The following is a 19,056-nucleotide window of genomic DNA, read 5'->3' as shown; positions in this document are numbered from 1 at the left end:
GCTTCTCGCTGCCTCCTTTGTCCTCCTGCTTGTCTGCGGCACAACACAGCCCACCCCCACCCCACCCTGCCCCTGCCCACACAGGTGCCCACTACCTCCTAACTTGTCCCTAACTCACCCAATGGAGATTTCTGATTGGAGAGCCACCCAGTAGTGTGCTGGTCAATGTTTAGCAAGTGACTCTTGGAGGAAAACGAAAGGACAACCCGAATGAGGATTTACTGGCTTATGTAACAAGACAGTGCTGGGGTTGGGCCAGCTTCAGGGCTCGGTGACGTGTCTCCGGCTCTCCTCTAGGCTTTGTTCGGAGTCAGCTTCATCCTCGGACTCCTGCAGCAGCAGCAGCAGCAGCTCGTTTCACAGCCTCCAGCTATCCCAGTGACTGAGGGGACCAAGAAGGCCCCTTCACACACAACTTCCCCATGGCGGGGTGGGGGGGTGGGGGGGGGTGTCAATGTTTTGATTGCCTAGGAGGGAAATGCAGGAATTCCCCCAGAGCTTAGCAAGGCTGGCCCTGGGAGATAGAAAGTGACTCAACCATGAGTCACCATCGAGGACTGCACTCCTCTGAGTCCTCGTGGTTCTTGGCTGCAAGTGATGGACACAAGAAAGGCCATTTCCCTTCCTTCCCAGTTCTTCGGGGGGGGGGCGCGGGGGAGGGGAGAGGAGTGTGGAAAGGTGCCCCCGGCCCCGCCCTCGCACAGAGCACGCCACACACCGCTGCCACCCGGCTGCAGGTACAGTTTATTCTTCACAACAGAGAAATACAAAGAGCAGAGGGTTTGGGATTCCTTTGTTTCTTGCCCCCTTTAGTGTCTTCCCCCACATTTGACCTTTTTCTCCTCTCCACCCCTTTTCTTAAATAGAACGCAAACTGTTCCTGAAGCGCATTGCGGGGGAGCACCTGCCCTCACCTCCCTACCACCACGATGCAGACTGAGAAGCCAACAGACTGTTTTCTCTTTTTTAATAAGGTAACTAGTTCTAAATACGGTGGCCTGGAGGTCCCATAGAAAAAAAGCAAAGGGTGTTAACAGTATGTATAACAGCGTATTTACAGGGTAGCAACATGCGGACGAAAAGCTACAATACTGAGTATCAGACGACGCAAGTCAAACAAAGGGGTGGGGGCGGGGCGGAGACCCCGTGGGAAAAGAAACCCCGGGAGACGTTAAACTGGTAAATCAATGGCGAGTTAAGGCTTAAAAAGTGTATAAAAATAACACAGTTAATATTCAAAACGGAACTCCAGATACAGAATATATAGATGAGTTTCTGTCTAGATTTCTTTTTTTTTTCCCCAGGGGATGTAGAGGGGGCTTCTCCGGGCTCTGTACATAGTTTCTATATACACGGACACGCATGGCTTTCAGATTGGGGTGTGTCTGTGGGGGCGGAGAGCAGGGTCTGCTCCGGGGACCCTCCTCCCGGAGGATCCCTTCCCTGCCGAGCGGCCTAGGGCCTGGGCTGGGGATCCCCCTCCATGGCAGGGAAGACAAGTAACCCCTCCTTGGGCATTGCCCCAACCGGAGGAAATTCTGCAGAGCGGAGGGGGTCCTTGCCCCAGGCCCACTCCCTCCCCCGCTGCCCACAGTCTGGGATGGTGGGAGAGGTAGCCGATAGGTTTCCTGGCCAGCACTGAGGTAGACTGGGGTGGTCTTCTGAGCAGTGGGGGCACCGGGTCTTACCCAGCCCGCCCCCACCCCGTTTCCCTGGGCCTGCGCCCAGCCCAGCCAACCCTGCACCCTTTGGTCCTGCGGACCTCCCGGCCCCTCTTCATCTGTCTCCTGAAGCCCGGGCAGCCCTGGTAGCTGCCACGTCCCTCTGCTCAGTGATGCCCAGGGCACAGCTCTGGAGGCTTGAGCTGGCACCCGTGGGGGGGCGAGCGGCTCACTCCAGCTGCCTCCTGCCCCTCCCACCGGGGAGCCGCCTCTGTGGTCCAGACTCCCAGGCCTGCGCCTTCCCCTCAAGACCCGAGGCCGCGGCAAGAGAAGGTCCCACGCTGCCCTTTGGGTCTCTGTGTCCATCTGTCGGGTTCTTTCCATTTCTCGGTCTTAGCAGCACCAACTTCTTGGCCAATAAATATCTTTTTTTGTTATTTTCCAAAACAAACTTAAAACAAAACAAAAAAACAGTGAAGCAAGTGAAGGATGGGGGAAGAAAAGGAAAACCCAGCGGAGAGGTTCAAAGTGCTCTGAGATCGTCTTTGGATGCCACCAAAACAGTCCAGAATCTTGCAGTTGGCCTGGCCGCCCCCGGAGCTGGACCGGGCAGGGCTTCTGCGGCCCAGGCTTTCTGGAAGGTCAGGAAGGTCATGAGAGAGCTCGGCTGTTCCTGGAGGGCCCCTGGAGGGAGTTGGGCCGGTGCTGCCTGGGTCTGTGTCTGCCAGTGGGCAGGGCGGGGCGGCGCCTTGGGTCGGCTCAGATGAGGGAAATTCGCACCGGGATGCTGGGGGACTCCGTCCTCTGGGGCGAGTGATGGCTCACCAAGTGCTCCACCACCGTGTGTTTGGACATGTGCTTCATCAGGTAGGTCTCCTGCGGGCAAGGGGTGAGATTCAGAACTTACAACCAGCTGCTGGCAAGGGCGCAGGGGGAGCTGCAGTTCCTAAAAGCGGCCACTGGAGGGCTCCTGGGTAGATGAGCCGGCTACAGGTCAACAGCCACAGCTTTGGGGGTGCCAGATAGGCATTGGTATTAGTTGGAGGGATACTGCATTTCTGCCAGGGGTGGGGGCTGGCTCATTTACCAGAGTCGGAGCCCACTGTGTGCTGACTAGAGAGCAGGCAGGCATCAGGCTCGTCCCGCTGCAGTGACCACCTGAAGCTCTCTAGGACCAGGCCATTAACCAATTGGCTGCAGTGGAGTCCTGTCCAATGGAGCACACCTGCCCCCATCTGGCTGGCGCTCCCAGTGAGAATGGAGCAGTAGGCCCCAGGTGACCCTGGCTCTGCCATTTCTCAGCAGTGGAACGTTGGACCAGTCATCTCACCCCTCCAAGCCTCAGTTTCCTCCTCTGCAGGCAGGGATGGGGAAGGAAGGACTTCACAGGGTAGCTATGGTGATGAGGGTAAAGCTCTTAGCAAGCAGTAGGGCTGAGGGGACCACTGCTTCCCTAGTCTCTACATTTCATTCTAGGTGGTGATGGGCGTGCCAGCAGAAGCATCCCCAAGCTCTACCCTCCCTTGGGAAGAACTGGGGCCTGATCCGACTGGTGACTTTAGAAGCAAAAACTGGGCATGCTTGGTTCCATGAGTAAGTTGCAAAGAAAAGGCAGTGGGATTCGGGTGGGGGCAAGGAAGAATAGTTTAAAAGCTATACTGACCCAGTGCAATGTAAGAATTTTATTTGGATCTTGATTAAAAAATAAAATTTATAAATAAAATTATAAATTATGCCATCCATGAGACAAATGAAAATGTGAATACCAACTGGGTATTTGATGATATTAAGGACTATGGTGAATCATTTTAAGGTATTATAAAGGTATTGTGGATAAGTTAAAAGAAAAGAGTATGTTCAAAGACACAGAGTGAAAATTCTCAGATGGAACACTATGATGTCAGTTTCATTTCAAAAAACAGGGACATGAATGAGGAAGGACTGGCCGATGCCAGGGCCTGGGGTCTGGTGGGAATATACACGCATGCTCAATTGTGTCCGACTCTTTGCGACCCCATGTACTGTAGCCCGCCAGGTTCCTCTGTCTGTGGGATTTCCCAGGCAAGAATACTGCAGTGGATTGCCATTTCCTTCTCCAGGGGATCTTCCCCACTCAGGGATCGAACCCGGATCTCCTGTATCTCCTGCACTGGCAGGATTCTTTACCACTGAGCCACCTGGGAGGCCCCAATGGAAACATGAGGGTTCACTATTCGCAAATGTTTCTTTTATGTATTATAGTAGTTTAAAAGTCAATCCACCAAAATGTTTTTTCAGAAAAGGTAATTATTCTTGTTCTGTGGAGTCCAGTCAGGCCCAGTTAAGGGTGGGGCCTTAGGCCAGGTGAGATCTGACAGCCCCAGGGTTCAGATTCCCTCTAAGAACCATGGCTCTGAAGGCTGGTGACCCCTTCTTTAAGGTGCAATCCATGTGCCCCCTCCAGCCAAAGTGAACTTTCAAAATAACCCTCCTGGACAGTCTTCTCCCCATGGGACCCCACTCCACCTGGGAAAACATGCAAACTTCCTAACAGGGCCCCACAGCCTCGTGTGACCTAATTATTTTTCAGTTTCTGGAACACACTGCGCTGGTTCCACTTAGGGTGTTTGCATTCACTGTCCCCCTGCTTGGAAAGTTCCTCCCCTCCTCTTCTCCTCACCTGGCCAATTATCCTCCACACCTTCTTCTAAACGTTACTTCCTCACACACCTACCCCAAACCATGTCCCTCCCCCAACTCCACTTGATCCTCCCTGCAGCTGTCTTCCAAAACATATGTTCTTTTTTTCCTTCAGAGCTGAGGTTCTCAATCAGAGGCAATTTCTCCCCCAAAGGACATTTGGCAAAGTCTAGAGGCATTTTCCAAGAGCGGTTGCTAAGTGGAATGTGGCCAAGGATGTTGCTAAACATCCTATAATGCTCAGGACAGCGCCCCCAGCAAACATGTCAACATGGTCCGAGGTTGAGAAAGCCTGCTGGAGAGCAGTCACTGTGATCTGTCACTGCATATTCACTTGTGTGGTTACTTGTTTAATGTCTGTCTCCAGCAGTAGACTCTTAACCTCCCTGGGGTCAAGGAATATGTCTGTTTGATTCATCCTGATTCCCAAGTGCCTGGCACAAGTGTTCAGTAAACACTGGGTAAATAAATAACTGTGTTAGCTGAGGTCTATCAGGCATTGACTCTGCCAGTCAACAGTCCTATGAGTTAAGAACTAATAGCTCCTCCATTTTCAGTTCAGTTCAGTTCAGTCGCTCAGTCGTGTCCGACTCTCTGCGACCCCATGAATCACAGCACGCCAGGCCTCCCTGTCCATCACCAATTTCCTGGAGTTCACTCAAACTCATGTCCACAGAGTCGGTGATGCCATCCAGTCATCTTATTCTCAGTCGTCCCCTTCTCCTCCAGCCCCCAACCTTTCCCAGCATCAGAGTCTTTTCCAGTGAGTCCACTCGTCGCATGAGGTGGCCAAAGTATTGTAGTTTCAGCTTTAGCATCAGTCCTTCCAGGACCGATCTCCCTCAGATTGATGAGGAAACTGAGGCTTGGGGATCACTGGGTACATGTGGGGGTCTGTTAACCAGAATATCTAATTAGGCCGAAGGACACACATGAGTGACTCACCTGGACTCCCTCTCCTGGGTTTGAAAGGCCCTTGTTTAGGGAAATTCCCACCAGGGGATTGGCACCTTTCTGGCCCTGTTCGGACCTTTCCTGGTAGGTGAGAGTGACTCTGGGCCAGGTCACTATGCCCCCTTGTGGCCATGACAAGGGTTGCAGCTTCTCCAGTGGGGAAAAAGCCCACTTCCCTCCCTGGCTCTGGGAAGCAGGGTGACAGGCCCCCCTCCACCACTGCCTGGAGGAAACCACGTCCCTAAAACCCAGGCTAAAGGCTGCCTGAGGGGAGCTTAGCCTGAGGCAGCCAAAAACAGAACGGGGAAGTGGACGGCCCAGCTCTGCCACTGTGATCTTACCCTCTCCAGGGCCTCAGTTTCCTCATCTGGAAAATGGGAGTATCAGCACAGCTCTGAGGGGGCTGGGGTGAGGGAAAGGCTCCCAGGGGCCCGGCACTCACCGAGGTGTAGGCCCGCCCGCACATGCTGCAGCAGTAGGCCTTGGCGTGCTTGATGGCGTGGGCCGAGAGGTGGATCTGCAGGGAGGCGGAGTCCGAGTAGGCCCGGTAGCAGTTGGGACACTTGTAGGGCTTGTCCTTGTTGTGCTGGCGCTGGTGAGACTGTGGGGAGCACAGCGGGGGTCAGGAGGCAGCTGGGCTCCCCTGGAGCGGGGTGGAAGGAGCCGTGCACCTAGCAAGTGGGGTGGGCAGGCAGGCACTCACCTGGAGGTTGGAGAGCTGAGTGAAAGCCTTTTCGCAGCCAGGATGTGGGCACTTGTAGGGTCTGTCACCTGTGTGGATTCTGCAATAGGAAGCCCAGTGAGATGGAGTCCCTGTCAGGTCCCCCAGGCTAGCTCCAGCCCCCAAGCCCTTGGCTGGCCTGCCCCATACCTCTGGCCCCCAAGCCTCCCAGGCTCCCCGCTCCACACACTTTCACCCCGCCCCGAGTGAGCCCCAGACAAGAGCTGGGACTTCAAAGGTCAGCCTGTCCTTTCTTCTCCAGCCTCCCACTGCCGGTCTGTGACCAGAGCCTCCAGGCTCCTCACAGGACCCTACTAAACCCAGCCCTCCACCAGCACCCACTCAGGCCTCACAATCATCGTGGTGGGCTTCTTTGACTGCATTCTGCGCCTCTTCTAAAAAAGTCACCTGCAGACCAACCCACTGAAAAGAACAGATTCACAGCTTTGCCAGGACCTTTCCTGCCTGCCTGCCTCTCTCAGGAGACAACTCCCCAATTGGCCCCCAGTTTCTATGTCCTGCCCGCCCTGATGTGTCTATCTGGTCACCCCAGCTACTGAGACACTTCAGGGCAGGGTGGCCCTGAAGGTCAGCCCCTCTGTGTCCTATCTGTCAGCCCCTTTTTGTTCTCATCCTGGCTCCATCATTTACTAGCCGGGTGACCTTGGTCAAATCACTGAACCTCAGTTTCCTCATCTGCAAAATGGGTATAAAAATGCAGTCACCCACCTCACTGGGCTTTGTGAAGATTACATTAGATAATATGCAAAAGGGCTTAGCCGAATATCAGCACAAAGTCAGCACTCCATCACGACTTACCATTATTATTATTATTATTCATTTAACAATTACTGTGCCAGGCACTACCCTGCGTGCCTGAAACACGTAAGTGAACAAAACAGACAAACTCACTGCCTCATGGAAACAAACAACAAGCATGAAATAAGTAAGTAAAGCATGTGTAGAAGGCAGTAAGTGCTCTAAGAAGAAAGCGGATGAGAAGGGTTGTGTCAGGGCTGCAATCTTAACTAGAGTGATGGGGTCCTCACTGAGAGGGAGACTTGGGAGCAGTGACTTCAAGGCTGATGGCTGCACTTTCTGATGGCTGTTGCCACTGGCACTCGCCCAGCAGCCAGGTGAGGATGGAGGGGGACTGGGATCAGTGCAAAACTGAGGTTCAGGAGCGCAGCGCACACACAGGGACGGGAGGCCCTCCTTGCTCTCCTAGGCTTGTCTTCAGTCATCTGCTCCGCAAATCTTGTGCCAAGCAGTGGGCAGCGAAATGTGGGCCAGACATGGACCTCTTTTGCCTGAGCTGCCAACAAGCAGTAGATGAGAGGGGGAAATCCAGCTCTGACCATGTGGTCCACCTCCTTCCCAAAAGCCCCAACCCCCTGGTTTGGTTTGCTCTGCCCATCAACAGATTCATCAAACAACTAAGGTCCCTCTGGCCAGGCCCTGTGCCAACCAGGCTGGAATAAGGACACTTCCTGCCATCAGCGAGCCCATGACCTTGACTGCCCACCATGAACACTGACAGTCCAGATTCCCTAGAGTGCCAGTCAAGGCCCTTCACCTGCGGTCAGCCTCACCTCTCTGCTCCTGCACCCTGCGTCCTGGTAGGAGGGCCATTTCTCATCCGCAGCCATGTCTGATGGATGCTTCTGCTCGCCACCCCTGTGCCCTGGCTGCATCCTCAGCACGTGACCGCCCCCTCCTCTGTTTTATCTACTAGACGGGGAGCCCCAAGGACAGGGACAGCACATCTCAGACTGTGTGGAGACAGGCCAGGTGGAGCTGGGCTGCAGTTCTGAGGACCTCTATTCTACCTGCACATTTAGGGGTGTCACATGTTTGGGGACATCATCCCAGGCTGCTGCACCCCATCTCTACAATGGAAACACCTTAACGGTCACCTGGACCAGTTGCACCTGATGCCAGAAACCCTCCATTTCATCCTAACCTTGTCCCCCCAACCCAGGGCTATGGAACTTGGTCAGCTAGGGGTCAGGTGGCAGATGGGACCAAGGCACCCCAGGATGTATGCTGATTTTGTTTTAAACCCCACAATGTCCACCCCAAAGTCCTTGCCTCCCACTGCCGCCCAGGTCATGCCTCTTCCCCACCCCAAGGCTCCAGCCCTGCCTCCTCCCCTCCACCCCACCCGGAACATTTCAGGTCCCTTCCTACCTTCCATCCTGGATAGACTGCTCCTCTTCTAGGCACACTCTTCCCCCAGCCCATACCTGGTTAGAACCTAGACTCCAGGTCTCAGCATTAAAGCCCCTTGATCGGGGAAGCTTTTCCTGACCCCCCAGACTAGGCCTGGCCCCTGCACCTACCCCTGAGCAGAAGTCTGTGTGTGGGCACATGCTTTGTCAACATCTAGTCACTGACGCTGGCTGCCTCCCTCCTTGAGAGTAAGAATGCTCCTGGTCTCTTCACCACCACCATCATCCCAGGGCCTGGCACAGGCTCCTCAGAGAGGGCTTGAAACACAGGAAGGCGAGTTCTTTCCTCCTGAAGTCAGTCACTGACAGCAGTACTGCGCTTCACGTAATCAACACCACCTACTCCTCAGGGGTATTTCACAAGTGTTTGTTGACTGCCTGCCTGATGGTTCTCCAGGGACATCGGGTCCTTGCTTCGGATCTTGCTCCTCTGGCCTCCATCCCGAGCGCCACAGCTGCCCAGCCTCCTTCCTAGACTCTCAGCCTCAGCCTCTCCTCTCCTGGCCTCCACCACAGCAGTAGCGTGGAATCCAACCTTGCACAGACCTGCTTCGCACCCCCTACATCACCCCCTTTTCTGGGACAGAATCCAAATCCCCAGCCCCCCACCAGCCTCTGAGCCTTTGCTCATGCTGTTCCCCTAGTTGGGAACACCATTTCCATCTCTCACTAGAAAGGGCTATGGACCCTTCCACACCCAACCCAGATGATCCTCCCTAACCTTCATCACATATTTCCCGCTTTCATGGGATTTTTCACATCCTTCAGCCTCCCAGGTCGTGGTAGGAGTTCCTTTGGCCCAGAGCCTGCCTCTGGCCACTGATCTCTTGTTATGCGTGGCACTCAGCACTGGGCTGGCTCAGAAGGCTTCAGGGAGTCACAGTTCCCCTGATAACTGGCCCCCAAGCTCTTCAGCCTCTGAAATTCAAGTCAGGGCCATGTCCTCAATTACAAAATGAGTCATCTCTTTGTAGGGCATCTTCCCACTAGGGGAGCACCTGGCCCCGACTCCCAACATCTGTAGTGATGGGGGGAGCTCACCACCGACTCCAGGCATGGGCAGTGCAGGGAGGCAGAGCTGAAGTCAGTGCCCCGGGCTGCTCCTTCACCCCACGAACCGTCCCAGGCTCACCCTGGCGTCCAGAAGGCTCACCTTGCTCTCCTGCCTGGACCTCGCCCACCTTCTTCTGCAGCCTGACTTCCCCACCCCGCCCCCACACACACCCCCACCAAGCCACAGGCTGCTCCTTGGCGCTCTGGCTCGCATCTCACTTCTGCCTCCTCTTAGCAAGGTGGCCTTGGGCAAGCGACTTTGCCTCCCTGAGCTCCAGTTTCCTCACCTCTAAAATGGGGATAACAATAAGGATTGTAGGGACTTTCCCGGTGGTCCAGTGGTTAAGAATCTGCCTTTCAATGCAAGGGATTCAGGTTCAATCCCTGGTCTGGGAACTAAGATCCCATGAGGCAACTAAGCCTGTGTGCCACAGCTACTGAGCCTGTGCTGATGCTGCTGCTAAGTTGCTTCAGTCATGTCCGACTCTGTGCGACCCCATAGACGGCAGCCCACCAGGCTCCCCCATCCCTGGGATTCTCCAGGCAAGAACACTGGAGTGGGTTGCCATTTCCTTCTCCAATGCATGAAAGTGAAAAGGGAAAGTGAAGTCGCCTGTGCTCCCCACAAAAGATACCGCATGCCGCAACTAAGACTTGACACACCTCAAAATAATAAATATTTTTTTTAAAGTATGGATTGCTAAGGACTGTAACTTACAGAAAGGGCATTCCTAAGACATTTTCACAACGTTAGCTTTTAATACACTCATGTCTCTTTTAAGATAATTTATGAAAAATAAAGGGGGAATTTATTCTATCTTTAAATAGAATTATCGAGAATTCATTAGTTACCATTTATCCTCTATCCTCCAGGTAAGAAACAGCATGTTACACTGAGTGGCTTCAGTCCCACCGTGTTTTATAACCAAAACAATGATAGACACAGTAAACATGGACCTTCCCTGAGATGGTTCTCTCTCTGTGGCACTTTGCAGATTCATTATCTCTTATTTAGAAACAGGTTCATACTGTGTAAGGACTTTATGGACACCCTGAATGGACTTTATGGATACCTTGTATATATACAAAGTAGGTATAAGGCATACATGCCTTACACGGGAATGGACACTTAGAAGCTCTCTGACAAGGAGCAGTTGCTGCTAGGATGTCACTATCATCACACTTGAGAAAACCGACCCTGCCACAATCAGCATCACACATGTACACAACGTCACATAGCCAGATGAAGGAAAACAGAGGCAAAGCCCACTCTGCAGCCTGAATAAACAAGCACAACCAGAGTTACTCTGTCCAGCAGATGTTCCCCAAACAGGTAAAAGCATCGAGCCCTTTCTCAGACCTCATAAACGAACCCCCCCATGAGGGTTAGTTTATGGTCTAACCCCCTCATAAAACAAGGTTACCCGATTTCTGCATCGTGGCGTCTACAGATGCGTTACCTTCTACAGAAACACAAGACATCTGCCGTATCTCTACCACGAACAGACTCACTACAAATTCCTGTTCATTTTCTCCTTAAAGACACGTGGTATTTATAACTTACAGGGCTGACCCTTCTGAAGTCTGGATTTCTGCCAACACTTTGCGAGTCACCTTTCTTGTCTTGTACCTTCCTTTCACAGATGGAGGTCCCACCGAGATGCTCCAGAGCTGCCAGGCCACTCAAATTACACGAACCCCCACATGCTTCCAGGCACGTCTTTCTCAACTCCCAGGGGGATCCTGCTCAACCTGCTTCCAGCGCTACTTTTATTACTCGACCGGAGCTGGTTCTGTTTTGACATGACCTTCTTCTACCCCTTTATTGCTGACACAATGTTGGGAAGATGGATTTGATTATATGCCTTGACTGTCTGGTTCTCGATCCAGGGGCAAAAGATAGGAGTCTCTGTGGAATAGTGGAAAACAAGAAACCTGGAATCTGGTTGCTTCTTTATGTTTGGCTTTTTTGGGTATGTTTATCTAAAGGATTCTGGGACTTGCGGGCACTGGGGACACCCACCTCTTTGTCACTGGGTTAGGACACATTGGTTTAATTACATACGCCACTGCGTAATGACTAATAATTTGTCTCTATATGTTGATAGGACCCTCTTATGTTGCTTGTTTAGTTTCCAACCACTATGAATTCAAATCACTCAGGAAAAAAAGAGAGGAGAAAAAAACTGCCCTCAAGAGCAGAGAGCAATCCCTGAACAAGGAACATTCTGACAAAATACTCTCCCCTCAAGGGCCTGTGAATTTTTTGTTTGGTCATGGCCTTAAATAATATTTTCAAACAAACAGCTATTTCTGAAAACACCAGGATTCTAATTATTACTTGCTACTGGGTTTATTTCCTACCAGACTGACACTCCGACTCTGCCTCTTCTCCCAGCTTTGTGCCTCCTCTGCCAGCTTTCTCAAATCCAGGCCCCCCATCCAGAATAATAAATTATCAAGGTATCTTTTACACCCAGATGCTCCTGGGAGTTTCCAGCTGGCCACTAGGCAACACCAAAGATTTACTCCCCAGCTTTACAAATGGTCCCAATGAGGGCACGTTTTGTACTCTCCGCATTTTATTAATTAGCCAAACACTAGAGTACGAGTGGTCTATGAAGTTTCTGGCATAAGAAAGTTGGCAAATCAAAAGAAAAGAAGCTCAATCTCCCTGAGTTAATTTTATGTGTGTATATATGTAATTACATATAATTTATAAGATCATGGCATCTGGTCCCATCACTTCATGAGAAATAGATGGGGAAACAGTGTCAGACTTTATTTTTTTGGGCTCCAAAATCACTGCAGATGCTGATTGCAGCCACGAAATTAAAAGACGCTTACTCCTTGGAAAGTTATGACCAACCTGCTGCTGCTGCTAAGTCGCTTCAGTAGTGTCCGACTCTGTGCGACCCCATAGACGGCAGCCCACCAGGCTCCCCCATCCCTGGGATTCTCCAGGCAAGAACACTGGAGTGGGTGGCCATTTTCTTCTCCAATGCATGAAAGTGAAAAGGGAAAGTGAAGTCGCTTGGTCATGTCCAACTCTTAGCGACCCCCTGGACTGCAGCCTACCAGGTTCCTCCGACCAACCTAGACAGCATATTAAAAAGCAGAGACGTTACTTTGCCAACAAAGGTCCGTCTAGTCAAGGCTATGTTTTTCCAGTGGTCATGTATGGATGTGGGAGCTGGACTGTGAAGAAAGCTGATCACCGAAGAATTGATGCTTTTGAACTGTGGTGTTGAAGAAGACTCTTGAGAGTCCCTCGGACTGCAAGGAGATCCAACCAGTCCATTCTAAAGGAGATCAGTCCTGAGTGTTCATTGGAAGGACTGACGCTAAAGCTGAAACTCCAGTACTTTGGCCACCTGATGCGAAGAGTTCACTCACTGGGAAAGACCCTGATGCTGGGAGGGATTGGGGGCAGGAGGAAAAGGGAACGACAGAGAATGAGATGGCTGGATGGCATCACCGACTCGATGGACATGGGTTTGGGTGGACTCGGGGAGTTGGTGATGGACAGGGAGGCCTGGTGTGCTGCGATTCATGGGGTCGCAAAGAGGCGACTCTTTGCTCAGTCAACGACTGAGCGACTGAACTGAACTGAATATAATATGTAATATATAATTACATGTAATATAAATATATATATTTGTGTACTTTTTAAGATGGAGAAAAAAAACCAACAATTTATTTTCATGTACAGAGACCAGCACTAGGAGTATCCACAGAGAAATGTCTTTGAAAAGATTTCCTCCTGGACTTAACTACTTATTGGCGCCAGTCATCACACATGCTTTATGACAGTGATCCCCAACTTTTCTGGCACAGTGACCAGTTTTGCAGAAGATAATTTTTTCACAGAGGGGCAGGGTAGTAGTTTCAGTATGATGCAATTCCGTTATATTTACTGTGTACTTTATTTCTATTATTATTACATAATATATAATAAGATGATATACGGTGCATAATATATATGACGATATATAACGAAATAATTATTCAACTCACCATTATGCAGAATCAGGTCATCAGGCATTAGATTCCCATAGGAGCACACAAACTAGATCCCTCACATGCACAGTTCACAGCAGAGTTCCAACTTCTATAAGACTCTAATGCTGCCACTGATCTGACAGGAGGCAGAGCTCAGGTGGTAATGCAAGCGATGGGGAGTGACTGGAAATACAGGTGAAGCTCTGCTTGTTTGTTCACTGCTGGCCTCCTGCTATGCAGCCCAGTTCCTAACAGGCCATGGGCTACTATTGGTCCATGGCCTGAGGGCTGGGGGCCCCTGTTTTATGAGATCAATTAAAAGATCATGATGATGAGTCAGTGCCTTTGCTGCCGATAATATGCTCTGTGGGAATGTGAACTGGTATAGCCACGATGGAGAACAGCAAGGAGGTTCCTTAAAAAACTAAAAATAGAGCTACCATCTGACCCTGAATTCCCACTCCTGGGCATATATCTGGAGAAAAACATGATCCAAAAGGATACATGCTCCCCAACATTCATTGCAATACTGTTTAAAATAGCCAAGACATAGAAGCAACCTAGATGTCCATTGACAGATGAATGGATAAAGAAGCTGTGGTACACACACACAGTCGACCATTAAAAAGAGTGAAATAATGCCATCTGCGGCAATATGGATGGATGCAGAGATTGTCATACTGAGTGAACTAAGTCAGACAGAGAAGGAGAAATATCTACAAGGAAATGAGAAAAATGAACTTACTTACAAAACAGGATAAGGCTCACACTTAAGAGAATGAACTTATGGTTGCCAGTGGGAAGAATGTGGGGAAGGGATAGTCAGGGAGTTTGGGATGGACATGTGCACACTGCTCTATTTAAAATGGATAACCAACAAGGACCTCCTGTACAGCACAGGGAACTCTGCTCAATGTCATTGGCAGCCTGGATGGCAGGGGAGTTTGGAGGAGCATAGATACATGTGTGTGTATGGCTGAGTCCCTTCACCGTTCCCCTGAAACCATCACAACATTGGTAATCGGCTATACCCCAATACAAAATAAAAAGTTTAAAAAAATTTGCTCTGAATCTGAACAACTGATTATACATCACGCCTGAACAGAGGACCCCACTCTCCTCCATTCTGATATTGCTGATTATATGATAAATAGACCAGAGTCATTCAATCTCATCAACACATCTGGCTCTCTGTCTCACACTTGCGTAAAGGCCTGTGCTCCAGGTCAGAGCTTGAGTCTTCTGAAAGAAATATCAGGAGTGCACGGCCCCAGGAGAGGACTGGACCAGTGCACTGGCTCTTTACACTTTGGGAAGAGACCTAGGGCACAGGCTTCCAAGATGCCCCATCACCATGACCTGACACTGCCTGAGGCCAAGGCAGCCAGGATCCAAGTCTTTAGCCCAGAAGGAGATAACTTTGCAAAGCAGACTAACTCCCCAAGATCAGGGAACAGGAATTATGACCTGGGGCTGGATAAAAGTGATTTAATTGTGGTTAATATTCTATCTTCTAACAGAAATAGCTGCTAAGTCATGTCCAACTCTTGTGACTCCATGGACTGTAGCCTGCCAGGCTCCTCTGTCCATGGGATTTCCCAGGCAAGAATACTGGAGTGGGTTACCATTTCCTTCTCCAGGGCATCTTCCTGACCCACGGGTCGACCCCGGGTCACCTGCATTGCAGGCAGATTGTTTACCAACTAAGCCATCACCGATATATGAGAAATCCCCCTTTTCTTTCCTTTGATTACCTCTATTATTCAATTTAAGAGGCTATATTTGAACAAACTGGACTAGAATATTCCTTAAACGGTTCCTTGCTCCAGTTAGCCCTGCAGAATCGCAGAGGGTAGGGTGCCGGCAGACTATACAAATTTAACATAGATATAAACTAATGAAATGTCAAGAAAATTTTTAAATGATAGTTCTATTGAAAAGATATGTAATTGGCCTTGTCTACAAATCTACCCAGAACAACTGCTAAAAAATACTCAAAGTGCCTTTACTAAGACTTTTCCTTCTTAGAACCATTAGTTTCTCTAAACAGGTTCACTAAGAATCTGCCCTCCTTCCTGATGGGATATAATTGGTTAAATCAAATTTGTAACCATGACCATGCCAGAAATGTCACATTTAAAGACAAATTTCATTTAATTAGGCATGACAGCATGATAGTAAGAACAAGGCCTGTACTTCGTAAGTGGGAATACAGCCTCCTCAGGCTTCCAGGAAACTGGACTGAATCTATTCCATGGCTGGTGGAGTCCTTGCCTTTAAGGTTATGAGCAAAGTCATTCCTGCCAGCCCAGAAACACTGACAAACTAGGGATTCTCCAAACAGATGGTAACTTTCCCATTACAGGCTGTACAGGCACAACCTGACAAGAGGTGAAATTTGATGGTTCTAGGTTCCTAACCTTACACAGGAACTTAGATCTTGGATTAGATAACACGATAAGAAAAATCTTTTCACACATACACAGATTAAAATTATAGCCTGGGGCCTTAAAAAAATCTCCTGACAGAAGTTAACTCTCAAACCTTGGGGGTCACATGCTCTAATTTTAATAACCAAACAAGCAGAGGGACTTTGTTTATTGATCAGCACTTCACTGGGCTTTCCAGGTGGTGTTAGTGATAAAGAACCTGCCTGCCAAAGCAGGAGACATTAAGAGATGCAGGGTCCAGACCCCTGGGTCAGGAAGATCCCCTGGAGGAGGGCATGGCATGGACAGAGGTAGGCTACAGTCCATAGCGTTGCAGAAAATCAAACACAACTGCAGTGACTTAGCACGTGTGCATGCATATCCGTAAAGCTAGCCAAACTTCAAAAAATAAATTCATGACAAAATCAGAAAGTTTCTGAAACTAATCTACGTGGTCAAATCCATGCCTTAGGAGGCATGGGGATGAGAAAAGCAGACTGATGCCATCTTGAAGTCATCCTGCTATTTGTTCCTTACCATCAAACCTACCTCAAAGTCAGAGAAACAGACATAACATCTTGCACTCTGGGACAAAGCATACAAAGACAATGGACAGAAATGGATAAATTACAATAACAAAACCAAACCTCAGGTCCCTCTGTCTCGTCTTAGTGCCCCAAAGACAGAAACTCCTGAGCACTTTCTGTGAGTTACAAATTCCACAGCAGAAACTATTTTATCCTGACTTTCGCAATGCTGATATTGGCAGACAGCCGTGCTTATAGATACAAGAACCATCATGCGAGAAAACTGCTGGGCTTCTTTCCCTCTGAAGAGATGAACTGTAATTTGGTAACCTTTAGTTTATTTCTTTAAATACTATGGTGTTTTTATTTGGCGAGCCAGTCTGATGCCTGCACTCCCCTGCAAAAACTTTTTTCCCTTAAAACATATCTATCTCTGAATCTCCCTTTCACACATTTAACTAGACTGTACACCCTAAGAGGGCAGGAGTCTGTCTCTGTTTTGTTCACTGCTGTATTCCCAGCACCAAGGGGCATGCCCGCACATGGTGGAGGCTGTGTAAATATTCGTTAAAGGGATGAATCACCTGCCCTGGAAAAGTCAGTTCTATTTATTCCACAAATATTAAATAAATGCTTCAATGCGTATTATGTGCCTCCCACTGGGGATGTGGAAATGGACGAGACTGGGCCCTCACTTCAAGAATCCCCAGTATATTGGGGGTGGTGGGTAAATAACCAGGCAAGTCGAAGATAGCCTACCACTGCTTGGGTGGGGAAGCCCAAGGACAGGGGACCAGGGAGGGCTTCCTGGAGGAGGTTTTACTGAGAGATGGATAAGAGAGGGCCAGAAAAACAAGGGAAAGGAGGGGGATGGTGTATCAGGTAAAGGACTCAGCACATGCAAAGACCTACAGATAATAAATGGTGGGAAGGGCAAGGAGTGAGAGCTGAGGCCAGAGAGGACCAAAGAGGTTGTATCACAAAAGGCCTTGTATGCCAAGCAAAGGAGTTTGGGGAAGGCACCTAGAGAAGGTCCTTGCATCGGGCGCAGGTGCTGAGCTGAAACCAGCTGCGGTGGGGCAGCGCCAGGCTGGCCACTCACCTGGTGTGCTGTTGGAGGTGGGAGAGCTGTCGGAAGGACTTATCACAGTAGGAGCAGTGGTAGGGCTTGACGCCCAGGTGGATGCGCAGGTGCTGGGCCAGGTAGGAGGCGTTGGCGAAGGACTTGGAGCAGTGCGGGCACTTGTGGGGCTTGGCCTCTGTGTGCGACTTGGAGTGGATCTGCATCTCGGACTTGGTGAAAAAGGTCAGCGGGCACACCTTACACCTGCAGGCAAGAGGCAGGTTCACCCTGGGATAATCCCCCGACCTGTGCCTGGAGAGCTGAGGGGAGACCCTCTGTGTCAGAGAGAGCCTGCACCAGGGCCAGAGCTTTGGGAGGAGGGTCCAGGGTGGGGGGCTATGGGCAGGCCCCCAGCTCAGACATCCTTCCCCCAAGGCACACTGACACCAGACTGGGGAGCAGGCTTCCACCTCACCGGGCAGAGCTGCCTGGGGGGCCATGGTTCTGGGAGAGGGGCTCCAACACTCAGTGAGTTCTCTGCCCTGGCTATAGACACTTTAGAATCATCTGGGAAGCTTTTCTGAAATGGTTCATCCCAGGCCCTCCAAATGCCTCCCCTTGACAAGTTAAATCAGAATTTCTGGAGGTACCACCCTGGCAATGGCATTGCTGAAAAGCTCTCCAGATGATTCTAACACTGAGGGTTGACAACACTGCTTGAAGAGAGAAGGAAATAGACTCTCAAAATCCCAGGCTGTGGGAGGTGTCAGGAGACCCCACCCTTCTGGACCACACCCTCCACCTTCAAACCTCTGGGTCCCCCTCTTTGCAATCCCCCACTGCTAGGCTCCGGAGGCAGCAATGAGGCACCAGCTTCTGTCCCAAGCCCGCTGCACCCCTCCCACCAAGACCCCCACCTGTATGTCTTGCCCTCCTTGGCAGTCTCGCCCGAGGCCAGGATGGGGTAGGGGACTACGAGGACAGGCGGCCCTCCTGGGTTCTCCGCCTTGATCTTTTTCCGGCCACGCTCGGACTTGGGGGGGCCAAGCAGGCCATGGCCCTGGATTGTCTTGATGGAGTCCAGGAGGGGGGGGCTGGTGATCCCTGAGATGAGGGTGGGGGACGAGGCGATGAGGCGGCTCTGGCTGGTGGTGGTGGGTGTGGACGGGCTGCTGGTGCCCGTGCCTGCGCTCGACTCTGATGTGCTCACAGCCGGGGTCCGGGAGGAGATTCCCAGACCTGTGAAGACACGGGGGTGGGGACTGGGTGAGGGGCAGCCAGAGGAGAGGTCAGCCCCCGCCACCCAGCTGTGTGTCTCTGAGAGGTCTCCAGCCTTCCTGAGCCTCCCCTTCCCTTTGCAGAGTTTTACTCAGGGGTCAATAAATGAGAGCCGTGTAAGATTCTTTAGATACCTAAGGACTGTTGTTGTTTAGTCACTAAGCCGTGCCTGACTCTTTTGCAACCCCATGATCTAGAGTCCACCAGGCTCCTCTGTCCATGGGATCTCCCAGGCAAGAATACTGGAGTGGGTTGTCATTTCCTTCTCCAGGGGATCTTTCCCACCCAGGGATGGAATCCCCCGTCTCCTGCATTGGCAAGTGGATTCTTTACCACTGAGCCACCAGGGAAGCTCATCTAAGGACTAAACGAGTCCGATTATCTATACCAGGGGCACTTTGGAAATCGGCCCAACAAAAAACAAACAAAAAACTGAAGCACAAAGATGTTCACTACTA

At 50.7% G+C, this 19,056-nt stretch overlaps 1 protein-coding gene across 2 annotated transcripts in view; it reads right to left on the bottom strand.

Moving 5' to 3' along the window:
- Positions 1 to 726: 726 nt before the first annotated feature.
- ZNF362 (zinc finger protein 362) overlaps positions 727 to 19,056 on the bottom strand; it is a 41,348-nt gene continuing 23,018 nt past the window's right edge. For both annotated transcript variants that reach the window (XM_055397740.2, XM_055397743.2), the window contains exons 5-9: positions 18,238 to 18,559; positions 17,360 to 17,584; positions 5,998 to 6,076; positions 5,737 to 5,895; positions 727 to 2,537 (exon numbers count right to left, since the gene is read on the bottom strand). In XM_055397740.2, the coding sequence (XP_055253715.1) occupies positions 2,421 to 2,537; positions 5,737 to 5,895; positions 5,998 to 6,076; positions 17,360 to 17,584; positions 18,238 to 18,559 (902 nt within the window). In that variant the 3' untranslated portion in view covers positions 727 to 2,420. The remainder of the gene's footprint in view (positions 2,538 to 5,736; positions 5,896 to 5,997; positions 6,077 to 17,359; positions 17,585 to 18,237; positions 18,560 to 19,056) is intronic.

Source organism: Moschus berezovskii, chromosome 2 (genome assembly GCF_049115385.1).
Source record: "Moschus berezovskii isolate FMDL1 chromosome 2, NW_MosBer_1.0, whole genome shotgun sequence".
Taxonomy (NCBI): domain Eukaryota; kingdom Metazoa; phylum Chordata; class Mammalia; order Artiodactyla; family Moschidae; genus Moschus; species Moschus berezovskii.
The sequence above is the reverse complement of the archived record's forward strand: the minus strand, read 5'-3'. Positions and strand labels throughout refer to the sequence as shown.